Below are 26,229 nucleotides of genomic sequence, written 5' to 3'. Positions count from 1 at the left end.
TGGGGGCCAGCGGCGCAGCCCCCAACCCCGGCACAGCCACGGGCATAGGGCCAACAGCCGGGATTCCCATGGGATGGATGGGGTCCAGAGTGCATCCGGCCAGGCAGGAGCCTCCCAGCAGCCACCTTGCGAGGGTTTGGGGTGCCCACGGGGGGTCCCCAGCTCCTGCCAGTCTGCAAGCAGCTCCTAGGGCTACTACTATGGGATGGCAGCAGAGCACTGGGGAGAAAGTCTCGCACAAGTGGGTAGGCAGTACCGAGGGTCCCCCTCCATCCTCCTGGCACCCTGCAGGAGTGGAGAGCCCCGGGCATCAGGAAGAGCAGGGTGCTGCACCCCAAAATACCCTGTGCTGTCTCCGATCCACTTTTATTCACAATCAGAAAATAACTTACCATACAATAACACAGGCACGCACAGCACAGCCCCAGGCAACCTCCCCTCCGGCCACGACGCTGCAGCCCAAGCTGGCCCAAGCTCTGTCCCGACAGAGGCGAGCCCCAGCCCGGGGAGCCGTGCCCCCTCTCCATCCCATGGGATGCTCCATCCCCATCCCACTGAGAGCACAGCCTCGCACGTGGATGGAGGAACCTGTGCACGGTGCCAGTGCGTGTCCCCCCTCCCCTCCCACCCCGGGCTCCCCATGCCCTGCTGTCCCCCACCCCACCCTGCCCCGTCCCGCTGGGTGCCAGCAGGTGCTCCCCCACCCCTGTGCCCACCCTCCGCCCCCCGAGCGGTGCTGGTGTCGGCGGTCTGTACAGCATGGCCGTGCGCTCCCCGGGGCCGGGAGCCTTGGTGCTCTCATGTGGGGCCGGGCGGGCAGCAGGCAGCGGGCAGCCCTGCCCTCCCCGGGTGACAACAAAGTGCTGATTTCGGAGGGTGCCGAGCATCTCCTCTCCCACTCCCCTCGGAGGGAAGTGGGTACCGCGGCTCCGTTTCCCCTCCCAGCGCCGATCCCCGTCTCCCTCCCCCCCCAACGGGCAGGCGTCCTTGTCCCTGGCACCCTGGGGTGGGCACCCATCCCTGCCCGGCTACTTGCAGACGCTGACCCACTCGGTGATGCGGCACTCCTCGCAGGCCACGAAGCAGCACCAGTGGAACTTGCAGTTGCAGCGCTCGCTGCGCGTCTGCCGCAGGATGTTGTGCCCACGGCCGCAGCACAGGCTCTCGCAGTTGTCCATGCCCGGGCTGGTCTTGTTGCACAGGCGCCCTTGGGTGCCCAAGGAGTCCAGGGCCGGTTCCCGCTCGCAGAAGTCGGGTGACTTCTCAAAGTAAACCAGCTCGCTGATGCCGGCCCGGCGGCGATGCCGAGCGTGGCCCGGCTCCAGCTGCCCAGCGTTGCGGTTGTGGGGCCGGATGAGGGTGGCCCCGTAGAATCGGTCCTTGAGCAGAGACCCCACCAGGCGAAACTCGGGTGTCACCTGCCAGCACGTCTTCAGCTGGCAGCTCCCCGAGGTCCCGTGGCATTTGCACTTCCTCCTCATGTTGTCCATCACCACCTGGGCCGGGAGGGAAGGATAGAGGGGTTAGCACGGAGATGTTTTCTGGGGACCAGAGGAGCCATGATGGAGCTCTCTGTGGGTTGGCACTATGGGAACACCAAGGGCTGGCCCAAGCAGTCATGAGAGCCCTGGAGATGCCACACCGGCGAGGCTGCGCCCTGCTGCCGTGCCCAGTGTCACCCACGTCCCACACCCTGTCCCTTCCCATCCTGGCAGCACCAACGGGCTTTTACACTCCAGCAAGGGATCGGCACCTAAAGGAGAGGGTGAGCTACCTGACCACAGGAAGGAGAAGGAGATCTCACCTCCCACTGCTGCTCGGCTCCAGCAGCATCAACCAGACCGTGGACCCCAGTTAAAAGCCAGCATGGCTGCATCTTTGCAGCCCTACTGGGACCCTCCAGGGCGGGGGTCCCCCCCCACCTCACCGGCCAGGAACACTGCAAGTGGGAGGGATGCTTTCCCCTCCCCAGGGCTTTCCTCCCATAAAGCCCCCGCTCCGGGAGTCCCGGGCGCAGCTCCGCTTCCAGCTCTTGCCTGCTGTCTCACGGGAGCCCTGGGCGCAGCGCCGGGGGGCTGAGGCGCTGCCTCCCACCATCACCCGAATTTCAAGCAGGGATCGGAGAGGCTTGTAGCCCGAGCCTGTGGTTTGGGGAGCCTGCAGTGAGGCCAGTGGCACATGTCCACCTCCCAGCAGGGCCCAGGCGCATGGGCTGGGCTGTGGCTGTGGCTTGGGCTGGCCGGGAAGCGCGGCTCGTGCAGGGGCCAGAGGCCAGTGCGGGGGCAAGGAGGACCTTGGGCTCCCCGGGCAACTCTGCTGAGCCACCAGGCTGAGTGCTGGGGTCCCACTCCCTCCCCCATCCCTGCAAGGGATGCTGCTGTGGCCATGCCAAGGAAAACAGCTCATGCCCAGTGATCTCCAGGGACACGGAGCGGCCGCACATCCCCGCAGAGCCTGGAAAGAGTCAGTTTATACCGTCTCCTGCTCTGTCCCGACCGGGATTCCCTGCTGGGCTGCGTGCCCCCGTTTCCAGGGCGTGTCTTCCGTTTCCCCGTTTCTGGCTCTGGCCAGTCCCCTTCCCATGGGGACACCCAAGCCCCACCGGGAGCAGGGCTGGGGCTTGCAAAGACTACGGCAGGCTGATGCCCCCACCCAGGGCCATGGTCCTGGGCTCGGGGGGAGCCCAGGGGACATGTGGCCCTGCGCAAGGTCCCGTCCCACGATGCCAGCCCTGCCCGGCCGCCCAGCTTCACGCCTGACACACGCTGCCCGTTCCTGCCCCCTCCCTGGGGGGGATGCATGTGCCAGGAGTGCCTTGTTTTGGTAGGGGTGGCTAGTTTTTACTCCTCATTTTCTTGTTTTTGAGTAAATCTCCCCGTTGCTAAGTAGTTATGGTAATGAAGGCAGGTCAGGGAAACACGCCTGGAGCTCGGGGCATATGGCGGAGAGGTCTGGGCTGGGCTGGAGTTTGGCTTTCGTCCCGCTGAGAGTCCTGTCTCCTGCCGGGAACAGCCTCCACCTCGCAGGTAATGAGCTGCCCGGCCTCTCTGCCATGCCCTGGGTGTGCCGGCCAGGAACACCAGCTGCTCGCCACCATCCTTGCCACCATCCATGGGAACACGCTGGCACTGGGACCCCATCCTTTCCCACATTCCCTCCCTGCTCCCTTGGCTGGACCAGGGAAAATCTGCATATAGGGAGGGCTGTGGCTGGGATGGTCACCACTGGCATGGAGGGGACAGTGGTGTGACAGCTGGACAGAGGCTCATTTGGGGCTACAGCTGGTCGCAGCAGAGGCTGGAGAAGGCAAGTGTGTGTGCCACCTCCATCACCCAAGCCATCACTGCTGAGCATCCCAAGCCCCAGCACGGAAGCACCCATCCATCCCTGCCCAGGGACAGCTTGTTCTCTCTCCTGCATGGGCGGCACAGGGGGGACAGGACCCTGCCAGAGCTGGGAGACCCAAGAAGGACCCATCTGAGTCTCAGCCCCATGCTTTTGCCATCGGATCTGCTCCACACATCCCTACCCAGCCAGGTCCTTCCCCCATCTCACAGACACCCGGGTTCGGCACATGCCCGGACTCGCTGGTGCTTTCTTTCGCACATTCCCAGCTCCTCCCAGACACGCTCATAAGTGCTTTATCGTAGGTCTTTGTTGTGAGGGTAATGGGTAGTTCCTGGCTGCCTTTCATCCTCTCTTGCTCTCTGATCTGGCGGGTTAGGAGGATCTGCAAAGCCTCTTGCATGCTCCTGCTGCTCCTCGCTGGGGAACTTGCTCCCTCCCAGGGATGCAGGAGACCCAACTCAACACCAAGGTGACCACTGCCACCATCGGAGGATGCTGCACATCCCCTGCAGCTGCAAAACCCTCCCTGACAGGAGCTGGATGCAAAAGAGATGATAAAAAAATCAGCGTGTTTCTGCCTGGTTTCGAACCAGGGACCTTCCGCGTGTCAGGCGAACGTGATAACCACTACACTACAGAAACCCACATCTCATGGCCCCTGGATGTGGCCATCGGTGGGACTGTCACCTCCCCCTGGCATTGCAGGGTCTGAGCTGGAAGCCAGGCTTACCCGCATGCAGAGCACCCTTGGGACACACAGGGATCGCGGAGAGGATGCTCAGCATCAGTGAGATGCTGGAGAGCCTTGGGTGCTGCAGCTGCTCGGTGCACGGAGAGGGATGGCGCGTGGCAGGGCACGGCACGTGGCGCGTCCACGTCACCGCTCTGCTCAAGGGGTTCAAGCCTTGGGACTTGGAGGGGAGGACCACAGAGCTGCTGCATCGAGCATGGCCACTCCTTTCCTGGGAAATCCCAGCAGATTGCTCCCTACTGCAGCAGAAAGATGGTCCTAGCAGTGAGGAGGGCTTGGGTGGGTGGGGGACGCGTGGCGTTCCTAGAAGAGCAGACAAGGAGCTGAAAAACCCATCTCCAGGCAATGTGGACAGCCAGATTCAGCCCCAGCAATAAGCACAGCACCAACAGGCACAGACCAGGCACAGCACCATCTCCTTGCTCCAATGCATGGCACACATAGCCATCATAACCCAACCCACACATGGGCTCACACCCTCATCTCAACAGGGTCCCTGAGCTGGGCAGCCTGTGCAGCCACTGCTTCCCCACCTGCACTGGTACCATCCCCCACTATATCCCTTTGGTCCTCCTCTGCCTCTGCATCCACCTCCCAGGCTTCTTCCATCAGTTCAGCCCTTGTCTCTGAAGCCACCAAGAGCTGACGTTGCCAGTCCCATGCCTGCCTGCCTTGGGGACAAGCAGACCCCAGGCATTTGGCTGTTGCCGATTCCCACAGGCACCTCATGGTGACAGACCCCTCGTGCAAATATTCCTCTCACCTTCCCCTCCTTCTGCAGGGGGCTATGGGGCTTCCCTTGGGAAACAGGCAATACAGACCCCAAATTTCCAAGCACTGCCAAGAGTCCCAGCAGTTTGGTGCACGCAGAGCTGGAGGGGAGCCAGGATCAGCCCACAGCCACAATTGGGTATGGGGGTCTTGCCTGGCTTGGGGCAGAGCAAGCCTGTGGAGGATTTAGCTGCCTAACACTGAGCGAGCCTTCACCACGCGCAAGCAAAGCCGAACAAGCAAAAAGCTCTGGCTTTCACCAGGCATTTACAGCCTGGCCAAACTGGGATGGCTTTTTGGGGCGGTAAAGCTCAGCTCCGGCACCAGGGAAGGGCACGCATCAAGGTCCTGCTCTGCAGCATCGCCATCTCACAGCTGGCTTTAAACATGCTCAAAGCAAGAGGCACATCCAAATGTCTGAGCCATCCCAGGGAAACACTCCCTGTGGAATTCTGATCTTTAATTACTTACTCCTGCAGCCACTACACACCCGCCTGCGCTGCCCTGGCAGCGTGTGGCTGGGGTCTTGGGGACAAATGTCCTGCTGGATCCGTGGGGTGGGGTCTCCCTGGCACCTGCTGGCAGCAAAGCCAGGTGGAGAAATGCAGCCGCCCTCCCAGCCCCTCCTGCCTGCGTACTTCTCGTCTCCAACGTCAGGCTGCTTTTAAACATCAGCTTCCAGACAGAGCAAGCTACTAATTAGCACCTTTAACGAGACCTGACGTCATGAGAATGGAGGGGACGCTGCCCTGCTCGCCTGGGCACGCTCCAGCACCCTCTCAGAGCCAGGGGACCAGGCTGGGGGCTGTCACCCCCGCTCCTGAGGGGATGCTGCACTTCCCAGCTGGTGTAGGTGCCCGCTACCTGGCCCGGTCCCGCTCACATCTGCCTCCTTGGGGCACCATCTTCCTCTCCGGAGGCAGAGCCACGGATGGGTGCTGCAGAGCCTGTGCTGTCTCCCCATGGTGCCAGTGACTTTCTCTTCCCTGCCCGTAGCTCCCTCCCGCTGCAGCTGCCCAACACCAGTTCACCCAGTCCCTGAGAGGCAGGAGCTGGGACTCGTTGCCGTGCCACCCCCGCAGTACTGCTGCGGCACAGGCAGGTGACAGTGGCCTGGGGAAGTGTCCCCACGCAGGGGAACAGCAGCGATGCTCAGAGGTGCCCTCCCCAGCAGAGGTGCTTGGCAGCAGGGCTGCGCCACTGCCTTTGCTCCAGGCAAAACTGGGGAGAGGGGGTGCCGTGGGGGCAAATCCCAGCCCCGCACACGTGTCCCACCGCAGCCAGCACAAGCCCCTCGCAGCCCTCCCGCGTGTGTCCCAGGGACCCCGTCCCTGCCACCAGCACCCCGCTCACCTGCCGGCCCACGCGGTTGTTGTGTAGCCTCATGCGGGAGTGGATGTCCCTGTAGGTTTCCCGGGAATCAAGGAAATCCTTGGAAAACTTCTCCCCATAGTCCACGTCGGGGCTGCACCCTCCCCATTCCCAGGAGTCCTGGAGGCCGGGGGTCTCGGCCGGCATGTGCTCCATGTGCACCCCGTGCACCATGCCTTTGCCACGGTTCATGGCCTCCAGCTGGAGACGATGCAGCTTGCGCCGAAAAGCCTCCTCATCGCCCCGGCGCTTCTGGTCGCAGCCGCAGGCCTGCAGCTTGCCGAGGGCGCAGGCGTTGGAGACGGCGTGCACCACGCCGGCGGCCGCGATGGCGTAGGCGAAGGCGCTCTCCCGAAAGCCTGTGGAGGAAGGAGAGAGCGGGGCTCAGGCTGGGTGGCGCGACCCCCACGGGGGGCTGGACGAGCGCTGGGGTGTAGGGAGCTGGCGGTTCCTGATGCACCAGCTCCCACCTGGACCATGAGCGAATCCTCACTCGGTGCTCTCCAGCCCCATCCCCACCAGGACACATGGCTGCTCTGAAGCCCAGCCCTGCCCTGGCGGGACCCCGGCTCCCACCATCACCCTGCTCCCACATCACCCTGGGAGATCCCACCACGGCATTGCTCAGGCATCAGCCTTATGGCTCTGACGGGAAAGGCGGTATTTCCTCCCCACTCCTCTCAGAGTTTCCCACTACATTAAACAGAACGCTGGCCGAGGAATACTTCTGCTGAGGAATGGGCCGTTTCTGCTTACCCACAGGGTGCAGGATCAGGCAATAACAGGAGCCGGCAGCACTGCCTGTCCAAGCCCATTCGTCTGCCCATGCCCCTTCCCTCCCCGAGCCCCACCAGCTCCCGCAAGAAGCTCTAAATGCGATACCGCGCTGGAAAAATCGAGCATCCCTAGTTAGTCACAGCATGCCGTGACCGCACCGCGCGCTGCCAGGGCCGGCAGCTGGTTGTCGTTAAACGCCGGGGAGCGAGGACATCCGCAAGTGTCGTTAGCTGGGGATGGGGCGGACGGGGACAGGGACGGGTCCCACGGCAGGGGCTCCGTGGGGCTGCGAGCAGAGGCTGCCCGAGGGCCGCTTGGCTTCGCTGCAGCCAGCTGAAGAGCCTCCCCTCCCTGGGAAATTCTATTTTATTTTAAAGGCAAAGTAATATTTTTAACTGTGGTTCCCGGGCCAAGCGGGGAGTCCGCAGTGCCCTTTGCTTCGGTGTGCAGTGACCGGCCACGGCACGTGGAGGGGAAGGAGGGAGAGCCAGATTTTGTGCTGTGGCTTCACACATAAATAAATAAATAGCTGGAGTTTACCAGCCTCTCTCCCTCCGATGGACAAGAGCAGCTTGATCAGCCGTAGCAAAGCTACCTCTCATCAACCAGATGAGAGGTTTTGGGGAGTTTTCTCCGGCAGATCCGTGCCATCAAACGGGGGTGTTGGGCGAGCACCCCAAAGCACAGATCCCAGGCAGGGGCTCTGCCAGCTCCCTGCCCGCGCCGCAGAGTCACAAGAGGTGAGGGTTACAACCCGCTCCCCTGCGCCGCCGCCATCCTGGGCGATGCTCCCCCTCACGCGTGTCTCCTCGGCGGTTCGCTGCCGCGCGCTGAGCGAACGCTATGATCTTATTAAAGGGAAATGAAACGCAGCTCGGAAACCTGCATTTAAAGTCACGCTGCTCTTTTGTGTGTTAATTTGACACTGGTGCATTTAAAAAATTAACGAGGCGCTGCTTAAAAGCCAGCGGGAGCCTCTCCCAGCTTCCCCTCGGTGTGGGACAAGCTTGCTCTCAGCCTGCCTCTTTCCATGCACAAGTTGAACAACATTTTTCAGCGGGCAGGTAATGGGGCTGCTGGTGCGTACGCCGCGCAGCCTCCCCGGGGAGAGCGCTGGCAGGCAGTGCCTGCAACACACCCACATCGCTGTTAGAGCAGGACAGCCCAAATTTAGGGAACTTCAGCCCCCAGGTGAGCGACGCAGGATGGAGAAACAGCATGGGGAGGTCTGCAGGATCCCCAAATCCCCCCCATATCAGTTCTCCGTCCCCACAATCTGGGCCAGCTCCAGCCCTTCATGAGCCAAACCTGGGCACAGCCCAAGAGCAGGGACTTGTCGCTGCCACCCCACTTGGCATCCCCGGCTCCTCGCACAGCCGGTGCCCGGGGATGGCAGCAGCAAACCCTCTACCCGGCGCGACACCCTCCTCTGGGCCCTGCCTTTCCGTTAGCCTCTTTCTCACACATTTCTCCAGCCTAACCAACAATTTCCCATGTGGCATCTCCTTAAAATCCCTTCTGGAGCCCAGACAGAAGCTCCACCTCACCCAGTCCGTCTAGCAAGCCTGTCTCCTTACAGGTAAAGAGGCCGGGTTCGCTTGGTGCCCTCCACGGCTGGGAAACCCCTGGGGGCAAGCCCCAGCCCTCCTCCTTCCTCCACTGCTCTCCAGCCACGCGTGAGCTGATGGATGAGGCACGGGTCCTCGTCCCTGGAGCTGCCATCCCCCAGGCTACGGGCAGGGCGTGAGCTGGTCCCCGGCACTTGACATTCCGGCGCTCCGGGAGTCTTGTCCCCACCTCACCGTGGCCATTTCCCTGCCCAGTACCACTCTGCCTGGCCCCACCGCTCCTCCCTGCCTTCTCCCCTCTCCCCCTCGCCCGCTCGCATGGGGAGCTCTGAGCAATGGGGAGGAGGGGGCCAGGGCAGCGCCAGGACCGCAGCAGCCATGCCAGCGCGGTTCTGCTTGGAGGTTCAGTTTACATTCCTCGCTCTACCCCGGCCACGCCAGAACCCGGAGGATTGCAGCAAAGCGGCGAGCAACGTGGCTGCAGGCGACAACCACCGGCCTCGTGGGCTCGGTGAGGGTGGGAGCTTCCAGGAACCGCCACCGAGCATGGTGTGTGGCAGCCGGCCCCGAGCCCTCCGGAGAGAGGCTCTCCAGCTGCCCCAGCCACCTCAGTGATGATGTCTGAGTCACCAGATCCCTCCAGAGATCGCAGAAGAGGTTGTAGCCGTGGGAGGTGTGAGGGGAAGTATTGCATCCCGCAGGAGAGAGGGAATGGAGGACACCACCCCGACACCACTGCCGGCATCCAGCCTGCCATGTACTCAAAGGACCGTGCTGGACAAGGAGGATGGATCTGAAAATCTCAGCCTCAGGTCAGATCCCAAAGCGGCTGTCTTAGCAGGGGAAAATTTTCCCTGTCAAGGTGCACCCAGGAGATGGGGACCCATTCAACAGGAGCCCAAGCCCCAGCTGACACTGGCTCTGCCATGGATGCTGCAAGTTCCTCCGTCTCTCCTGTGGATGTGTGACCAAGGCAACAGACCTGGCTCAGGCACGGCTGTGGGCTCCACGGTCCGCTGGGGTAGGAAGAGCTGGAGTCGTGGCCTTCCTCCCACAGCTCACCATCACACCCAGGCAGTGACACCCTCCCAGCACCCGGCTGGCACTGAGGGAGCAGGCGGGACAGCCTGGTCCGGGCGCACCCCGGGGTACCCCAGGGATGCTCAGCTGCCCGCTCCATGGGCAGCACCCTCCACGGTGCCGGCAGCATGCCGCCCCGGCCCCGCTGACTGGCGAGGCGGAGGAGATCTTCTCCCGCCACCTCCCGCGAGGCCCGTGGAGACGGCCAGTCCCGACACGCCGCCTCTCCCCCAGCCCCGCTCCCTCCCCTCTCCCTAATTAAACTGCAGGTGAACCTGCCAGGCTCTGGCCCTGCGCCAGGCGCTAAACGCCTCCCTGCAGATCCCAACTTGCCTCCCTGCACCTCCTTGAGCGTGCCGGGGACAGCCCGCAGCCCTCGCTCCCCGTCCGCCCACGGCGCTCCAAGCCGGCAGCCCTCGCCGCTCCGCAGGCTGCGGGGAGCTGGGCTCAGCCCCGCACCTCTGGGGATGCTGCCCTTGTCCCCAGGGTCTCGATTGCCACCATCAGCTGGGGGAAGGTCCAGGGGATGGGGGCACCCAAAGGGATGCAGCCGAGCATCTGAAGCACCCACGTGCGCTCCGGGGCCAGGTGGGCAAAGCCCTTGGCTTGCCTGGGGTTACCGAAAACCCTGCCAGCAGCCCAGCTGCAGCTGCACCGGGCCAGGCGCTGCGGTCTGCGGGCACCGCAGCTTGGCTGGGGCTCTGCACAGCCAGGCACCGGGGTCCTGAGCTCGGCAGCATCTCCCTGGATAGCCCTAACAGCACCTGCCGCCCTCCCCGCGCAGCAAAGCCTCCCCAGGCTCCAGCTTGCAGCTGGCTGGGCCCCAGCACCTGGTGTTTCCACCCTTGCAGGGAGTTCCCCCCTCCCTGCCGTGTGAAATCAAGCTTTGGCCTTGGCCACGCAGACCCCTTGGCACCAGGGAGCCCTTCTAAGGAGGGCACGGGGCATGCAAGTATCACCCGTCCCTCCAAAGGCTGCAGGAGGAGCAGCGGGATGCTGCACTCCAGCCATGCACCCTTGGGGGCCTCCAAGGACACCCAGCCCCTTCATGGGAGTCCCATTTCTTTCAGAGCTCCATATAGATGGGGTTGGGATGCACAAAGGGGAATGCTGATGGAAGAGGGATCCTTCAGCACACCTCAGACAGCCCCTGCCCGGCAGCCAGACAGTCCCAGCCCTGCTGGCATCACACCCACCCAAGGGTGCATACATACCAGACAAGGACAAGGGCTCGATGACACACCGACACCCGCAGCTCCGTTTTTGGCAGGCACCCAAGCATGGTTCAGCCCAGCCAAGCCACACAGTGCCCGGCAGCCCACGGATGCTACAGGGGGATCACGTACCGGGGGCAACAGGCCACCCTCTCCAACAAGGTTGACGCAGTCGTGCTGGCTCACCCTCGGAGCAGGGGCAAGGGACCTGTCTCAGTTACCGGTGCAGATGCAGCCACCTGCCTCCACCTCACTGCTCCATCCTCCTACATGTGCCCTGGGGTCAGGGGAGGACACCTCTACCGGCCCTCAGAGAGGGATGGGACCACGGACAGGACTGGAGGGTGCTGGCAGCTGTGACAGTGCCTGGGCATGGGCAGGAGGGTGGTGAGGACGTAGGCAGCCACCTCCACCAAACCTAGGAGGATTTGCAATGTCAATGCTGAGCCTGGACACACATGGAGTGGACATGGACCAAGGAGGATGGGAGGTGCAGATGGTACTGGAGACTCAGTGAGGGGTACAAGGGACACCCCACACCCCAAGGGTGCAGCATCAGAAGACGAAACCGGAAAAAACCACAGCCCACGGGGTTGTCTGAACAAAATAAAAAGAGGCTCTGTGAGAGCAGGGATGGTAAATCCCTGGGCACCCCCTCTGCTCGCCCTCCGCTAACCTGTTGTCGTGCTTCGCAGCCGCTGGGCCCTGCATCCCAGGGGCGGCTGCATCGCCCTGCCACATCCGGCAGGTCTGTGCTCTGCCCAGGATGCCGTCAAGATCCCTGTCCCCAGCTGTGCCGCCCAGAAGCCCTGCCAGATTCCCAGCCCTCCTCAATTTGAAGCCTCCCTGCTCCTCCCTGGCTCCCCAGGGCTTGCACTCAAACTTCTGGGATCAGATCAGCAGGATGGGGAGACAGGCACTCGTTTGCCACTGTCCCTGGCTTCGTCCCCTGGGTGTAAGCCCTCCAGCTCCAGCGAGCACCTGGAGCTGGGCAGAGCGTGGGATGGGGGGCCGGCAAGCGGCCCGTACGGCTCACACCCGCGCTGGGGAAGATGCGAGGGATGCAGGAGGATGGAGCGGAGGTGGAGAGCGGAGCCGAGCAGGGAGAGCGGGAGGGAAAGCCAGCTACAAATAATTTAAAGTGAGATTCACGCACGGCTGAACTGATGGCAGAAGAAGTGGGAAAAGGAATGAAAGATTAAAGGGGTCTGTCACTTCGGGTTACAAACAACGATCCTATGAGCACGCTGCGTTCCCAGGCACGGCAAGGATGGGGCAGTAGCGGAGCAGAGACCTGGTCCCTGGGAGTGAGATGCATTAATGCCTGCGGCACGGAGCCAGCACCCCTCGCTCCCACCACTCGCCTCTCCTCCGGCGCCAGGCTCTGGAGACGCACCCAGCATCCCTGCTCCGATGGCTGTGTCCATAGCAGCTGCAAGGCGGAGCTCAGAGCTCCGGTTCCGTTATTGCGGGACACGAGTGGGCTGGGAGCCAGCCAGGGCACCAGCCTCAAGGCTTGCTCCATGTCCGAACGGCTCTGAGCAACCGCATGGGATGGCCTGGGTCCTTAGGGCTCATCCCGCGCTCTCTGCTGCCCAAAAAGGAGTGCTGTGAGGTGGTCGTCTGCTCTGCTGCACCAGCCCCACCTCTGTCCTTCCCCGGTGCTGGGTCTCCATCCCAGGGGATGGGATCCCACCGGTGCTGGGAGCCTGGGCTGAGCCATACCCAAGAGCTCAGGACTGGGGCAAGAGTCCAGGAGCTGCGGGAGTCCCCGCAGCCATCGGTCATGGCCCTGACAGTGGGAAGGGCTGCGGTGGCACCTGAGACAAGTGAGATGCAAGTCACCAGCCACCACCAGATGTGATGGGCTGAGGGAGGGCTGCAGAAGGTCAATGCTCTCTGCTGCTGGAGCTCCTCACCGAGCCTGGTGGGACCCAGAGCAGGGAAGCTCACCTGGGTGTGTGAGCAACTTGAGCCAGCAAGTCGGTGTCTCCTGCTGCCCGAGGAGACTAGAAGTGAACCGCATTCCTCAGAGGACCTGGAAATACCTCGATGCTTATCAGGGCTGACGGTCCCCACCCTCCCTGCCAGGCCCTAACCGGGGCGCTGCTCGCAAAGGGAAGAGACGCTGCCCTTCTGTGGGCACGGCAGCCACTCCACAGCAGGTCTGCAGCCCTGATGCCACGTGTGCTCCAAGGCAGCATCCCCCCCAGCGAGGCTTTGCCTATCCGCCCTGGATATGAGGGACCTGCCGGCACCGACACACCTCTGTGCTCCCCTCTTCAGACATCTCCCCACCTGCTACAGCTGCCTGGGTGCTCCTGCCACCGTGTCCCCTCAACGGCACGTAATCCTCCAGCTGCCAACCTCTCCTCTGTGAGACTGCTCACAGTCCCAGGGAGAGATGTTGCAGCGTGTGGAAGGATGTTTGGGGAAGGGGAGACAGAGGCACCTCTCTGCTGGGCACCAGGCTCCCAAAGGGGGTAGGTGAGCAGCGCCTTTGGGAGTTTTCTCCTCCCTCAGGAGCTGGAGGAGCGATGTGTTTGCTGGGCACCTTGCCTGCCCTCAGCACCCTGCCTGCCTGCCACCGGCACCACACAGTTCTCTTCTGCCCACAGCCTGGGCCAAGGAGACCTTCGGCTTCAAGAAGGGTATTTAGGTGAGAAGATACATTCAAGTCCTACAGAAGGTCCCATCAGGTCACAACCCTGATCTGCACTGTGCAGGGCAGCCTCTCCACACCCCCAGAGTCCACTCCTGAGGGAAAGAGTATCAACCAGGGCCAGCCATGCCTGCGAGGGAGACGAAGAGACCCCAGCACTGGGGCTCGGCAGACTGTGGAGGGCTAGGAGAGCTCTCCCAGCAGCGCAGGTGGGGGGTCTGCAGGCAGGCGAGCTCCCAGGACAGCCTGTCTCTCTGCCCTGCCATGCCACGATGCTCCAGGGTCCCACAAAACAGAGAGCTCTCAGCTCTTTGCAGAGGGGAGCCAACACAAAGGCAGGACGCCAGGGTGATGGGCTCACAGAGCTACGTCCCATTAGCTAGGGGCATTTCTGCTCACCATGATGCACTGAAACACCATCCCCAGAGCAAGAATGAGCCAAGATGCTCACTGCATCCACCAAACTGAATCCCAGAGCACCCTGAGACCCACCAACTGCGCTGCACACCCGTGGCACCACTCCAAACACCAGCCTACACTGCATGGGGGGAAGATCCCGGACATCAGTGGGGACTGGAAGGAGCCTTGGAGCAGCTGGGGCTGAGCACGGAGAAGGAGCTCCGGACAAGGGCCAGCATAGGTACAAAGGTGCATGGAGAAGCGCCCAGCTTTGCCACAGCACAGTGCTGCTTGGTCTGGCAGACCCTGAGGTTTCTCAGGTTCTGTCTGTCTTCATCCATGGGGATGCTGAAGAGCTGGCCTGGTCCCCTGGGCCAGGGAAGAGCTGTGCGGGGGCCCATGGGAAGCCCATGAGGGCTCCCGAGAGCAGTGACTGGGCAGAGGGAGAGGAAGAGGAAGGAGGCCATCCAGCCCTTACCCCTGCTGAAGATGATGCTCTCGTAGGGGATTTTGTTCTTGGTCTCGAGGCTGGAGCAGTTCCAGCGCTGGTCCCGGAATTGGTGCTGGCACTCGTGGATGGCTATCTGGATGCCCTGGATGGCCGAGGCGGTGACGTCGGGGTGGCGCACGCACACCTCCAGCTGCCGCCGCGTCAGCCCTGGCAGGGTCAGGCACACCGTGTTGGCGTTCAGCACCGGCTCCGACGGCAGCTTCAGGCCCAGGATCTCATTGGAGCAGGAGCTGGGAGGGAAAGGGAAACGCATGAGCTCGGAGCAAGCTGTGTGCCAACCGCTCGCTTCCCCTTCGGGAACACATGGGGAGGGGAGATGCTCCTCTCCCCACACCGTGCCCACTGCTTGCAAGGGTGACACACCAGGGCAGGGTGGGATTGGAAAGAAAAAAAGACAAGGAGCACTGGAAAGGGTCAGCTCCAAAGGCTGGGGGGCCCCAGGGCCAGAACTGCCCCTCTCCCCCCTACCCCTGGGCACATCGGCAAGCTCAGCCAGGCAGAGATGGCCCAGTGGCACTGGAGCTGTGGTCCTCCCCAGCCATGTTGGCACAGCCCGGGCACCCCGGCTGCCCGTGCCCAGCATCTCTCAGGGCTGCACCCCCACCCGCATGCTCCTCCGGGGCTCTTCTGCCCCAGCCGCCCAGTGCAGACTCTCGGGCACAGACTGCCCTGGCTCACCTTCCCCAGAGAGCGTCGGTTTCCCCCTGGGAGAATCCAGAGACCCCGGAGCAGGAGACCCATCCCAGGTCTGGCTCCATCCCTGTTGCTGGCTGATCCCCACCCTACATCTCTCAAATCCCCCTGGCACTGCTGGTCCTCACAAGGGAGGTAACCAGAGGGACCAGCCTTTTCGCACCAGCTCAGCTGGGAAATTTGGAGCCAAGTGCTCTGACAAACACCCTCAAGCTCCCAGCAACAATCCCAAATCCACCATCACATCCCAGCCCCACTGGACCCCGATGCCTGTCACCACAGAAGCACAGAGACCAGCAGACGGGTGGGTGCAAGGGGAGGCACACGGCCCGTGGCAGGGGTGCAAGTACTCATACAAGTAGAGATGATACCTGGGGAAACAGAGGGATAGATGGAGTGTGGGGTGATGGACAAAGCACGTCCAGAGAGAGGTGCCTGGAGCTAAGACAGAGGTACACAGGATAGATGGATGCGGAGAGGGAGGTGGAAGGGGAGGAAGTGTTTGCCCAGCTCCAGGGAATGGCTTGAAGGACTCTGGGATCCACAGTGTCCAAGCAAAAGACCTGCAAAGCGAGCAGCAGGCAGCAGGATGCCCAGCAGCATCCTGCACCTTGCAGTGGGGTCCTCCAGGAGCTCAGCGCTGCCCCACTCCTTGTGACCGGACAGCTCGGTCCCTGCTGAGAGCTCTCTCTGGGCTGGGCTCCCTCTTGCCTGGGGACAGCCAAGAGCTGGGTCCCTGGGAGGAGTAAGGAGCTTGGAGCCCATCAAACCTTGATTACAGACGTGAGACTGGGACGATGCTGCTGGAGGAAGGACTGCAGCTGCCTTACGGAGCAGCCAGGTCTTGGGGAGAAGGGTTACTCCCCCTCTGCTCCCCCAAATCCTGTGAGCCTAGTGCAGGTACATGGACAGAAGCAGCTCTCGAGGGGAGGGACTGACCTCCCCCGCTCAGCACTCACCCAGCTCGGAAGGGCTCAGCCCTGGGGTCCCTGCTGAATTATGGCTTGCTCAGGGGGGAAAGAGAGCTGTCAGCGTCAGGCTGCTGCTTTCTCCTGCTTCCCAAGGGTGTTTATACACATCCCACCACTTCCACGGGTGATATGTGGGTCTGCCCCAGTGCAAATCCACAAGTGACTCCAACAGGGAGAATCACGGTGGGGGGAGAGCGGGGAGAAGGAGAGTAGAAGGGGGTGCATCGCTCCAGAGCCCCTACACAAGGAGGGGAAATCCTCTGCCCGGCTCATGCGCTCATCCGCGCTGTCGAAGCAAGCCCTGGCTGACACGGGACGGCAAAGCAGGTCCGCAGCTACCCCCATCCCCAAGCTGCTGCCCCAAGCACTGCAAGGACCTTGTCCTCCGCCTGTCCTGAGCCAGCCATAGCGCCTGCCACCTTCTCCCGGGGCATCCCGGGGTGGGGGGGGATGTTATGGTCCTTCTCCCCATTACACAGCAGGGAAACTGAGGCAGGGGCCCTTGTCTAGAGCAGAGGGCAGGTCCTTCTGCCTTTTGCTCCACCCAGGGCTCCTGGGAGCCAGGGACCGGCAAGGAGCTGTTACTGTCACCCTCCCTAAGAGGACACAGCGCTCCCCCCAGCTCTCTTCCCCCTTGAAATCTGGATTAAACTTGATTTCACGGTGACAAGCCCCCAGGTCACAGGCTGCAGCGGCTGCTGCTTTAATTAATACAAGTCCCAACGTTAACAAATTAATATTTTAAAGGGGCTGGAGGGAGGGGGAAGGGCGGGGGACACCCCCCCCTCACACCAGCACCAGGGTTAACCCCTGGCTGCCTGCAGCGCACAAGTTTGGGAGCGGGCGGAGGGTGGCTGCCAGCCACCCTGGGGAAGATGGGGACGGACAGGGGTGGCGAGTGTTGGGGGGGCGTTTTCTGGAAGGCAGGCGGCCCTCTCTTACCCCCCCGCCCCCGCCTTTAGGATCGGCAGAGCCGGGGAGGGCATGCAGGTGGATCCCCCGCCCCGGGTGCTCACCCCTGGGGTGCGGAGCCAAAAGCACCCATCCCGTGGGCACCGTCTCCCGCGACAGTGGCACCCCCGCCGGCATCTCTCGGCCTCCGCGGGAGCCCCCGGCAGCGAGGCCCGTCCTCCGCCCGGGGAGAGCGGGGAAACTGAGGCAGGCAGGGCGGGCGCTGGGGCGGCCCCGGCCGGGGGACGGGGACAGCCTCCCGGAGGGGGGAGCCGCGCATCCCGCCGGCGCTCCGCCGGGACGGGGGGGAAGGCGGAGGGGAGCGGGGGGGCGCAGCGGCCCTGACAGCGCCCCGAGCGAGGGGGCCGCAGCCGCGCGGGGCCGGGCCCGGGCGGCGGGACCCCCCCGAGCCCCTGGGCAGCCCGCCCCCGACGCGGGGCTGGGCGCGGCGGCTTCCCGGCGCCCTCCCCGCGGGGCCGGGGCGCTCGGCGGCGGGGCCGGGGCCGGGAGGGAGGGCAGCTCCTACCTGGGTACCCAGAGGCTGAGCAGCAGCGAGCAGAGTCCGTGGGCCAGGGCCGGGCGCATCTTCGCTGGGGCAGCGGCTGTGCGGGCTGCGGGCGGGCGGGCGCCTTTGGGGCAGGGGCGGCGGGGCTCGGCGCTGCTCTCTGCCCGCTTTGTTTGTTGTGGGTTGTTTGCTTGTTTGTGTTTTCCCCTCTCCTCCCTCTCACTGGCTCCCTGCGCGCCGGGGCTCGGCTCGCCGGGGCGGCTCTGCCATCCTCCCGGATGCCCCCCCCGCCTCCCGCCGCCCCGGCGCCCGCCGAGCCCGGCGAGGGCTGCGCGCCCCCGCCCTGCCCGCCGCCGCCACCCCCCGGCTCAGCCCCCCATGGCGGGACGCGCCGGGGGGCCGGGGGGGCCCTCGGCCCGCGGGGCGCGCTCCCCCGCCGCTCCCCAGGGCGCCCCGGGGCTCCGGGGCCGCGGCGGGCGTGGGAAGGGCTCGCCGGGCGAGCGGCGCGGCGGCTCCCGCGGGGCCCGCAGGCTCATGGGGAGCCGCGGCCACCCCGCCGCCCCCCGGTGTTGCCGGGCCGCCGGCGGAGCGGGCAGGGTCGCGGCCGGAGCGCCCCGGCAGCGCTGGGCGCGGAGCGGCGGCGGCGGCGGCCTCTGCCCGGGACCGCGCTGCGCCGAGCATTACTCAGCGCCCGGAGCCCGAGTCCCGACACGTCCAGACAGGCGCCCCGGGGGAAGGACGGGGCAGAGGGTGGCAGCGGGGCGGGGAGCCGGCGTGTCGCAGGCGGCCGGCCGGGGGAGCGGGCCCGGCCGGCGGGGGGGCACGCGGCGTGGGGTGGGCACGGAGCGGGGGAGCGTGCGCGGGGAGCGGGGCGGGGGGGTGGGCACGGCGGGGGAGTGTGCGGGGCGTGGGGGAGTGGGCACGGTGTCGGGGGTAAGCATGGACAACGTGGAGAAGTGTGTGTGGTGGGTGTGCGCAGCGTGGAGGAGCGTGCACAGGGAGTCGGGTAAGTGTGCGTGGCGTGGGGTGAGGGTGTGCGGCACGGGGATTGAGTGTGGCCAGGGCCGAGCGTGCGTGGCATGGGGGCAAGAGTGCACAACGTGGGGGACTGTGCATGGGGGGTGAATGGAGTGGGAGAATATGCGTGGGGACTTGGGGGAGCACGGAGTGTGGGTGAGCGTGCACAGGGTGGAGGAGCACACACAACACGGTAAGTGCGCATGGCACGGGATAAGCGTACGTGTGCACAGCAGGAGCGTGCTCAAAGCGTGGGGATTGCACCGGGTGAGGGGTGATTGTGCATGGCATGGGTGGGTGTGCACAGCGTGCATGGGTATGGGGGAGTGGGTGCAACGCACGGTGAGTATTCACTGCATGGGTGAGTGTGCATGGCAGGGCCGAGTGCCTGGAGTGTGGCGTGAGTGTGTATGATGTGGGGTTAGTATGCACAGGGCACGGGTGGGTGTGCATGGTGTGGTGCATGGATTGTGTGTGGTGGGAGCAAGCGTGCATAGTGGGGCAAGTGTGCGTGGAGCACGGAGCGAGTGTGAGTGGTGAGGGTGAGCGTGCTCGGAGTGTGGGGTGACTCTACACAGCCTGGTGCAAGTGTGCGTGGGGTGTGAGGTGAGCATGTGCAATGTGGGTGTCAGTGTGGACAGTGTGGATTGAGTGTCCTTGGGGCATAGGGTGAATATGCAGGGTGTAGGGTGAGTGTGCGTGGCACAGGGTATAGAGAGGGTATGTGGGGTGTGTGAGAGGTGAGTGTGCATGCAGAGGGTACATACATGGGGCATGGAGTGAGTGCAGAAGGGTGTGCGTAGTGTGGGATACGTGGGGAGTATGTGGAGTGGGGATGAGTGTGCCCATGTGTGTGGGGTGTGCATAGGATGTTGGGTGTGTACAGGGGTACGTGCACGGGGTCTGGGGGTGCCTGGCACGAGCTGGGGGTTTGCAGGAAGGTGACCCTGCTGGTGTGAGGCACATGGGTGCCCGTCTGTGTGCACAGGGGTGTGAGTGTGAACAGCACGTGCTGGGGGTGTGACTCCGTGTGTGTGGGCACAAAGTGTGGCCATGTGCAGCCTATGAAGGCACTGGGCCTGTTTTGGGCTTCCCCAGCACAGTGCCGGGGACGGGAAAGCAGCACCACAGGGCTGATGCCTTTGGAGGAGCTGCGGCTGTGGCGCTGGCTTCCCTCGACAGGACCATTGAGCATTCCCTGCCTCAGTTTCCCCACGACCCTCCCGGACTGGGCACCCAGGTTATGCCTGTCTCTTTGGCACCATCACCCCAACGCTGGCATACCCCTTTGCCTCGTAGGGTCCCGCTGGGCAGGGGTCTCCCATCTGGGAGCTGTGCAGTGGCCTTGCAGGCTGTCCGTGTGTCCTGCTGCTGCTTCCCTTAAGACAGGATGGTGGCCTGGGAAAGACTGGGGTAACTCAGCAAACACCATCTGCGCCCGTGCAGCTCATTCCTGGCCATGGGGACACTTGGTGTCCCCTGAATTTGGGTCCCCACCCTCAGGCTGAGGGGGCTCCTCTTGGGCGCTGGTGGCTGGGGGGCAGCAGGTATGCCCCTGCAGCTCCCCGCTGTCCCCAGCCGCCACGGCCCACGCCACGCTGGCATTCAAGCCGTAAACAGCCGGGCGGCAACTGGCAAAGCGCTCTCCCCCCGGGCGGGCACTGCGCGTCTCCGCGCCGGCACAGCAGCGCTGGCGGGGGCTGCCAGCACCGCTTGCGTGTCGGTTCCTGTTTGCACCGGGGAGGAAAATGCGTTTCCTTTGGGAAATGAGTTGCAATCTGGGGTTGTGCCCGAAGGCTGTGCTGTGCCCCCTGGGGACTCTGCGTGCAGGGGGGTGGCATCCCCACTGAGGTCCCTTTGCAACCTGGGGGTGCTGTCTGTTCTCCTGCCCTCGGCTCCGCTCCTGAGCTGTGGGCAGGTGGGAGAATTGGCATGGGGCCGGCATCTACCCTCCAACTTCCGTGCCCACACAGCTTGGCAGGAAGGGGGTGGCAGACCCTTTTGTCCTTGGGTGCACAGAGAGGTCCCTTGCACAGCGTCCCCTTAGCATCACTGCTCCCATAGCTGCTGCCCTCCTGAATCCCCTCCAGTAGCCAGCGGGTGATGTGGGGTGTCCCGCAGGAGTTTGGTAGCAATGTCAGGACCCACCCCAGCCACCCTGACACCGTAAGATGCTTGTCCCCTTGCTGCAGACTTTGGCTGATGGGAGATGCGGTGTCAGGGCTGGGCAGAGCACACCGGGGGACTTGGAGGGGTGACACTCACAGGACCCCAATGTAGGGGCCACTGCTCCTGCCCTCCCCACCTCCTCCCACCCAGGACACAGCTCCTGTGCTCAGTTTCCCCTCCACAGCCCAGTACAGGCTGGGTGGACCCCCCTTAGCAGGTGGGGAGGAGGCAGGGGAGCAGCCCCCTCTGCCAGGCAGCACCCTGGCTTGGGTGTCCCCAGTAGGTCATCGCCACCCCCTGCTTTCTCAGGCCACCCCAGGGCTTACACCCAGGCATGCACTGCCCATGACTTGGACCGACTGGAGGGTATCTTGGGAGCTCCTTTAGGGGGTCCCCCAGCAAGAGCAGGGCTCCTTCCCACTGGAAGGCAACTCCCACGACTCCGGGGACTCTGGCGCTCGGGCTCCGGGAGCGCAGATGTTCATCTGTTCGTTAGGATCTTGCGCACAAATAAATGCCAAGGCAAATCAGAGGGGAAACGCTTTCATCCTCCTCCAGCCCTTAATGACATAATCGCTTCCAAGAGCGTGTGTCTCACTCGCACGCTCCTGCTGACTTGAGGAGGAGGCTGGCCGCTGCGTCCCACCGTCTCAGCGCTCACAGCGGGGGCAGGCAGGGGAGGACCTGTTTTCTCATGTCCTAGCAATGTCCCGGGGCTGAAGAAGAGCCAGGTGAGCCCTTTGCTCCAGCCTTTCTCTGCGTCACACCGGCAAAGCCCTTAAGCACAAGATTAAGCATCTGTTCTGGCCCGGGGAACCAGGGGCCTACGGGACAGGATCTGGCCCTCTGAGCAGGGATGGGTGCAGGCAGGCAAGGCGAGGCTGGCGGAGGATGCTCTGGTCCTGATGGGAGCATCAAGGCTCAGGGCAAAATCTGGGCCTTCTGTGAGAACCGTGTCTGTTCTTATCACTGCTGCACCCCTCCGGTTGGGGACACGAGGCGATGGGGCTGTGGGACCCGCCACCTCCCGGCTTCTCCTCCCATCTCCAGCACCCCTCAGCAGCCCCACGCTCTGCAGAGCCCAGCCAGGGGTGTGGGAAGCACTCAGAGCTGGCATGAAGGGTACTGCTCCCCAGAGCCAGGGCAGGAAAGGTGATGGGGGTCCCTGGCAAAGGGGACTGTGTGGACACCCCTTGGAGCTCCTGTGCCCAGACCAAAGCACCCAGGCAGTTCCCGTCCTTCAGCAGGTTACGTGGTGCTCCAGCATGTGCCTTGTGCAGGGGACTGGGGAAGCATCCATCCCTCTTCCTTTCCATCCTCTCTTCTCTCCATCCTTCTATCCCTCTGTCCCTCCAACCCTCTTGCCATCTCCACACCCTCCATCCTCCTGCCCAGCCCCCAGGCTGCCTGCACTTTTCCTGCTCCTTTCCCCTTCCCTCGTGCAGGAGCAGGTCCTGCCAGCACCCCACGCCACAGACTCCACACCCCCAGGAGAATGGAGCTGGCTCTTCTGTTGTCATCTCCATCAGGACCCCTTTCCAGCACCTCTCCGCACAGCCCACGGCTCGCTGGCTCCGTTCCCCGCTTCCCTCCTGGCAGGTGCCCTCCTTTAGCCCTTTCTGCCTTGGGATAAGCGACCTCCAATCCCTGTGCCCTGGACAGTCATGCGGTGCTTTTCATAGGCACTGGATGGAGGGTCTCTGGCATCTCCTTGGAGCAGTGGGTCATCTCTCTGGGGCTTTGGGAGGTCCAAGAATGACCCTGCAGAGATCCACAGCAGGGAAGGGCAGGGGCCAGGGTCTCTGTGCTGTATCATGCTGCTCCCCCCGATCTCACAGACTGGTTGCAAGCCCACGGATGGGACTGGGGACCAGCCTGCTCCAGCCAAGCGCAGTCCTGGCCGTGTGACAGCCTTGGAGGGGATGATGGCCCCCGGGACCACCAGGTCCAGACAGTCTGTGCAGGATGGCGCAGCTCTGACAATCCAGAGCAGGATTGCGAGGGGAAGCACCGGGGAACCCCAAAGCATGGTGGAGCAGGAGGGTGGACAGAGATAGAGAAGCACCAGGACAGACACTCGGTCTGTTGCCACCGGGACCTGGAGGCCAGAGGGGAAGGGTGCTGGGAGCTGGGTGGCTTGCAGCCTGCAGCAGCGCATGCAAGTCGGTGGGGAGGAGGAGGAAGGAGAGGTTCGCTGGGAGTCCATGCAGCTGGCCACGCAGCCAGCCTTCAGCGTCCTGCAAGCACGGCTCTCCTCACTCCCCTGCCTGGGAGCACCCACGGGACCGGAGCGACGGCTGCGTGAGTCAGGGCTGGGCGTGGGGTCAGCGCGACCCTGCCTTTTGCGGCAGCGTTAGTCACCGTGCCAAGCCGCCCCAGCCCAGCAGCACCGGAGCCCCCAGCATCGCTGCCCTCCCGCTGGCTCACGCCCCACGACCTGCCCGAGTCTGCTCGCTGTGACTCAGGAGCCAACCGCACGGCCACCCGGCCGGCCCGGCCAGTCCTCCTGGCTGCCCGGGGCCGGGGTGCTGGCAGGGCCCAGGGCAGCGGGTACACGCCAGCCCCAGCACCGGCACTCGGCCACGCTGCCCTCATGTCAGGGCGGAGAGGCAGGATCCGGCTGCCTCCAGCCATCCCCTGGAGCACCCTTGCAGTGAGGCAGAGCTCCCCTCCTCATCCTCCTCCCAGCACCCGGCAGCGGGTGCCCCAGTGGCAGCAGGGCGCAGGGAAGGGGTTGAAGCCCTGCTGTGGGTACCAGCCTCGAACACCAGGGCTGGGGCAGGCCCCCACCCACGCTGCCTCCCCCACACCACAGGGGCTGGCTGTGCAGAGGGACACCCCGTGGCAGAGCAGCCTCCGAGCTGGTTGGGGTGCTGGTATGACCTTGAGAGGGATCCCAGCCCTTGCACTGCCTCTGGCAAGGAGAGCGCATCCCCAAAGGGCCGAGCCGCCAGGTGGGGCGGTGGGGAGGTGGCTGGATCAGGACTGGCCGAGCGCGTCCGTGCCACGGGCATCTCTCCCCCGCCGGGAGGGATGCACGGCCCCGGGCATGGGTGGAGGGTGCTGGTCTTCCTGTGGGGTGAGCAGGTCACGGAGTCACCGCAGCAGCCCCTTCTCCCGCAGCTCCCCGCTCCGGGGTAGGCATTGTCAGAGACACCTCCCTGGAGATGGAGAATGGCTGCTGCCTTCATTACAGGGTGAGTAACGAGGCCGTGGGAGTGGAGGGGATTTGGATAAGGTAACATGTCAGTAGTTAAAATAGGACCGAGGAGTGAGGGGTCTCTGCAGTGCTCCTTTGCCGGAGGGGCTGCGAGGTGCCCTGGGGGAGCCCCAGCTCTCTGCCAGCCTCCAGACACCACCACTCTCACAGATGCCATAGTGTGTGCCACGCTGGCGTGGCCAGCGCTGGCATGTGGGGGCTGCACGGACAGGGCAGGGGCCAGACACCAGAGAGGGCCAAGGAAGGGAAGGCTGGGGGGCACAGAGCCCTCGCACTCACAGGTAGCATCTCCAAACACCATGCCTGGGGGTCCTTGCACACCCTGTCTCCTGCCTGTTGAAGGCTCATGCCCACTGTCTGCACCCTGCTTTGGGTGCCCTGGGTCCCAGTGCATCCCCTTGCCTGGGTGCTTGGAGATGCTGCAGCAGGGCTGGCCTGGGCACCCCCCCCAGCACCCACCTCCCCCCTGCCAGAGCCAGCCACCACACGCACCAGAGCCGTCCCGGGAGCAGCGCAGAGCCAGGAGCAGGGGGCTGGGGTGGGTGAGCAGAGCCCCCACGGCAGGTGGGGATGAGGCGGACCCTCCTGGGCAGGTCAGTGTGGCTGTGACCCCCGTGGCTGCATGGGTGACATCGGTCACCAGGATCTGGCGTGGGGACAGAGGAGGACAGTTGCAGGCAGCTCCCTGGAGGGAGCAGCAGAGCCTGGAGAAGGAGAGTTAGGGGCCTCCCGGGAGAGCAGGGCTGGGCAGGCAGGAGCCTGGCTGGGACCCAGCTCCGCCGGCCGGGCAGTCCCCTGCTCAGCACCCAGCAATGGGCAGGCAGAGGGGCCGCAACCATGAGAAAGGGGTTTGTCAGAGGTTTTGGGTGCTGCTGTCTGAGCCTTCCTTTGGCTGAGCTGGTATCTGGGTTTCTCAGCTTCTTCCTCATAGGTCTATGTGTGTTACTCCAAACTTTCCTAAAAAGCTTCATTTTGGCAAAAACATTCTATTTTTGGTCTCTGTCCAGAGGGATTTTTTTTTTTTCAAGTCTGATTGAATTAATCTGTCGGGCTGTTTTCAACTTGGGCAATTGAGGGAAAATTGTGCTCTTCCCATTTGAAAAAAAAATAAAATGAATCCATTAATGTTACAGAGGTTTGGGATTTTTTTTTTTTTTATTTAAACCCAAAGATTATAAACATCCTTTTTTTCCCTTGGGAAGATCCTGCAAGTTTTGTAATGTAAACTGCCCAGCACCAGGGAGCTGGGCTACACACGCACATGTATGGCTACAATCCCGGACTCTGCAGCTACACGTAGCACCCCCACGGCCACCCTTGTGCACCCCTGGCTCACACCAGCCGCCCAGAGCTGGGTCCTGCCTGAGCACTGTCCCCAAGAGCATGGGGCTGAGATTTTGGGGGGGAATCGGGGGGCTCGTACACACTCCCGTGCACACTCCCGTGCACACTCCCATGCCCTTCCTCCCAAGTACAGTCCCACGCACCCCCATACGCGTACAGCCCCATACGCGTACAGCCCCATACACGTACAGCCCCATACGCGTACAGCCCCATGCACTCCAGTCCCCATGTACAACGCCCCACGCACAGCCACCCGCACACCCCCCCCCCCGTGCACCTCCACGAACCGCCGTGCGCACCCACGTGCCTGCAGCCCCACACACATCTCCCCACGCACATCCCTACACATTCCCTCCCCCGCCCCAAACTCCCCGGACATCACCATGCCCCACCCCGCACACTCCCTACACCCCCCCCGCGCTCCCCCATGCTTCCCGTGCACAGCCCCCCCGGACACCCCCATGCCCACTCTCCATGTTCCCCATGCCCCCCCTCCACCCCCCCGCCCCCCGGCCCCCCGGCCACCCCTGCCGTGCCGTGCCGCAGCGCCCCCTGGCGGCCGCTCGGGGCCGCGCCTGCCGCCCCGCCCTGCATCCCGGGTTGCCACGGCGACGGCAGGGATGCTGCGCGCTCCCCCCCCCCCCCCCCCCCCGCCCCAACCCCAGGCTGGGACCTGCGGGCTCTTGAGGGGGTTTCAGCTGGTTCCTAGGGGTCTGGAGAGCTGGGGGTCTCCCCGGGGCACTGCTGGGGGCCTGGGGAGTGCCAGGGGCTCCTGGGGACTGCTCGGGTGCTGCTAGGCGCTGGGGGTGGGGTCCTAGGGGACGGGGAGCTCTTGGGGAGCTCCTGGAGGTCTGAGGAGATGGGGGGACTGCTAGGGGGTTGGGGAACTGGGAGATCGCTAGGAGGC

The 26,229-nt window shown here is 64.0% G+C and overlaps 1 protein-coding gene across 1 annotated transcript; it reads right to left on the bottom strand.

The window, feature by feature from the left end:
- Window positions 1-601: 601 nt before the first annotated feature.
- WNT10A (Wnt family member 10A) lies at window positions 602-17,652 on the bottom strand (the record flags this gene model as incomplete). Its single annotated transcript, XM_082001288.1, has 4 exons — window positions 602-1,496; window positions 6,224-6,600; window positions 14,420-14,682; window positions 17,594-17,652. The coding sequence occupies 4 exons, from the start codon at window positions 17,650-17,652 to the stop codon at window positions 1,029-1,031; spliced, it is 1,167 nt and encodes a 388-aa protein (XP_081857414.1). The 3' UTR covers window positions 602-1,028.
- Between the last annotated feature and the right edge of the window lie 8,577 nt (window positions 17,653-26,229).

Source organism: Phaethon aethereus (assembly GCF_964289735.1).
Source record: "Phaethon aethereus genome assembly, chromosome: 6".
Taxonomy (NCBI): Eukaryota; Metazoa; Chordata; class Aves; order Phaethontiformes; family Phaethontidae; genus Phaethon; species Phaethon aethereus.
Note: the sequence above shows the minus strand (reverse complement) of the source record. Positions and strands in the feature narration are given on the sequence as shown.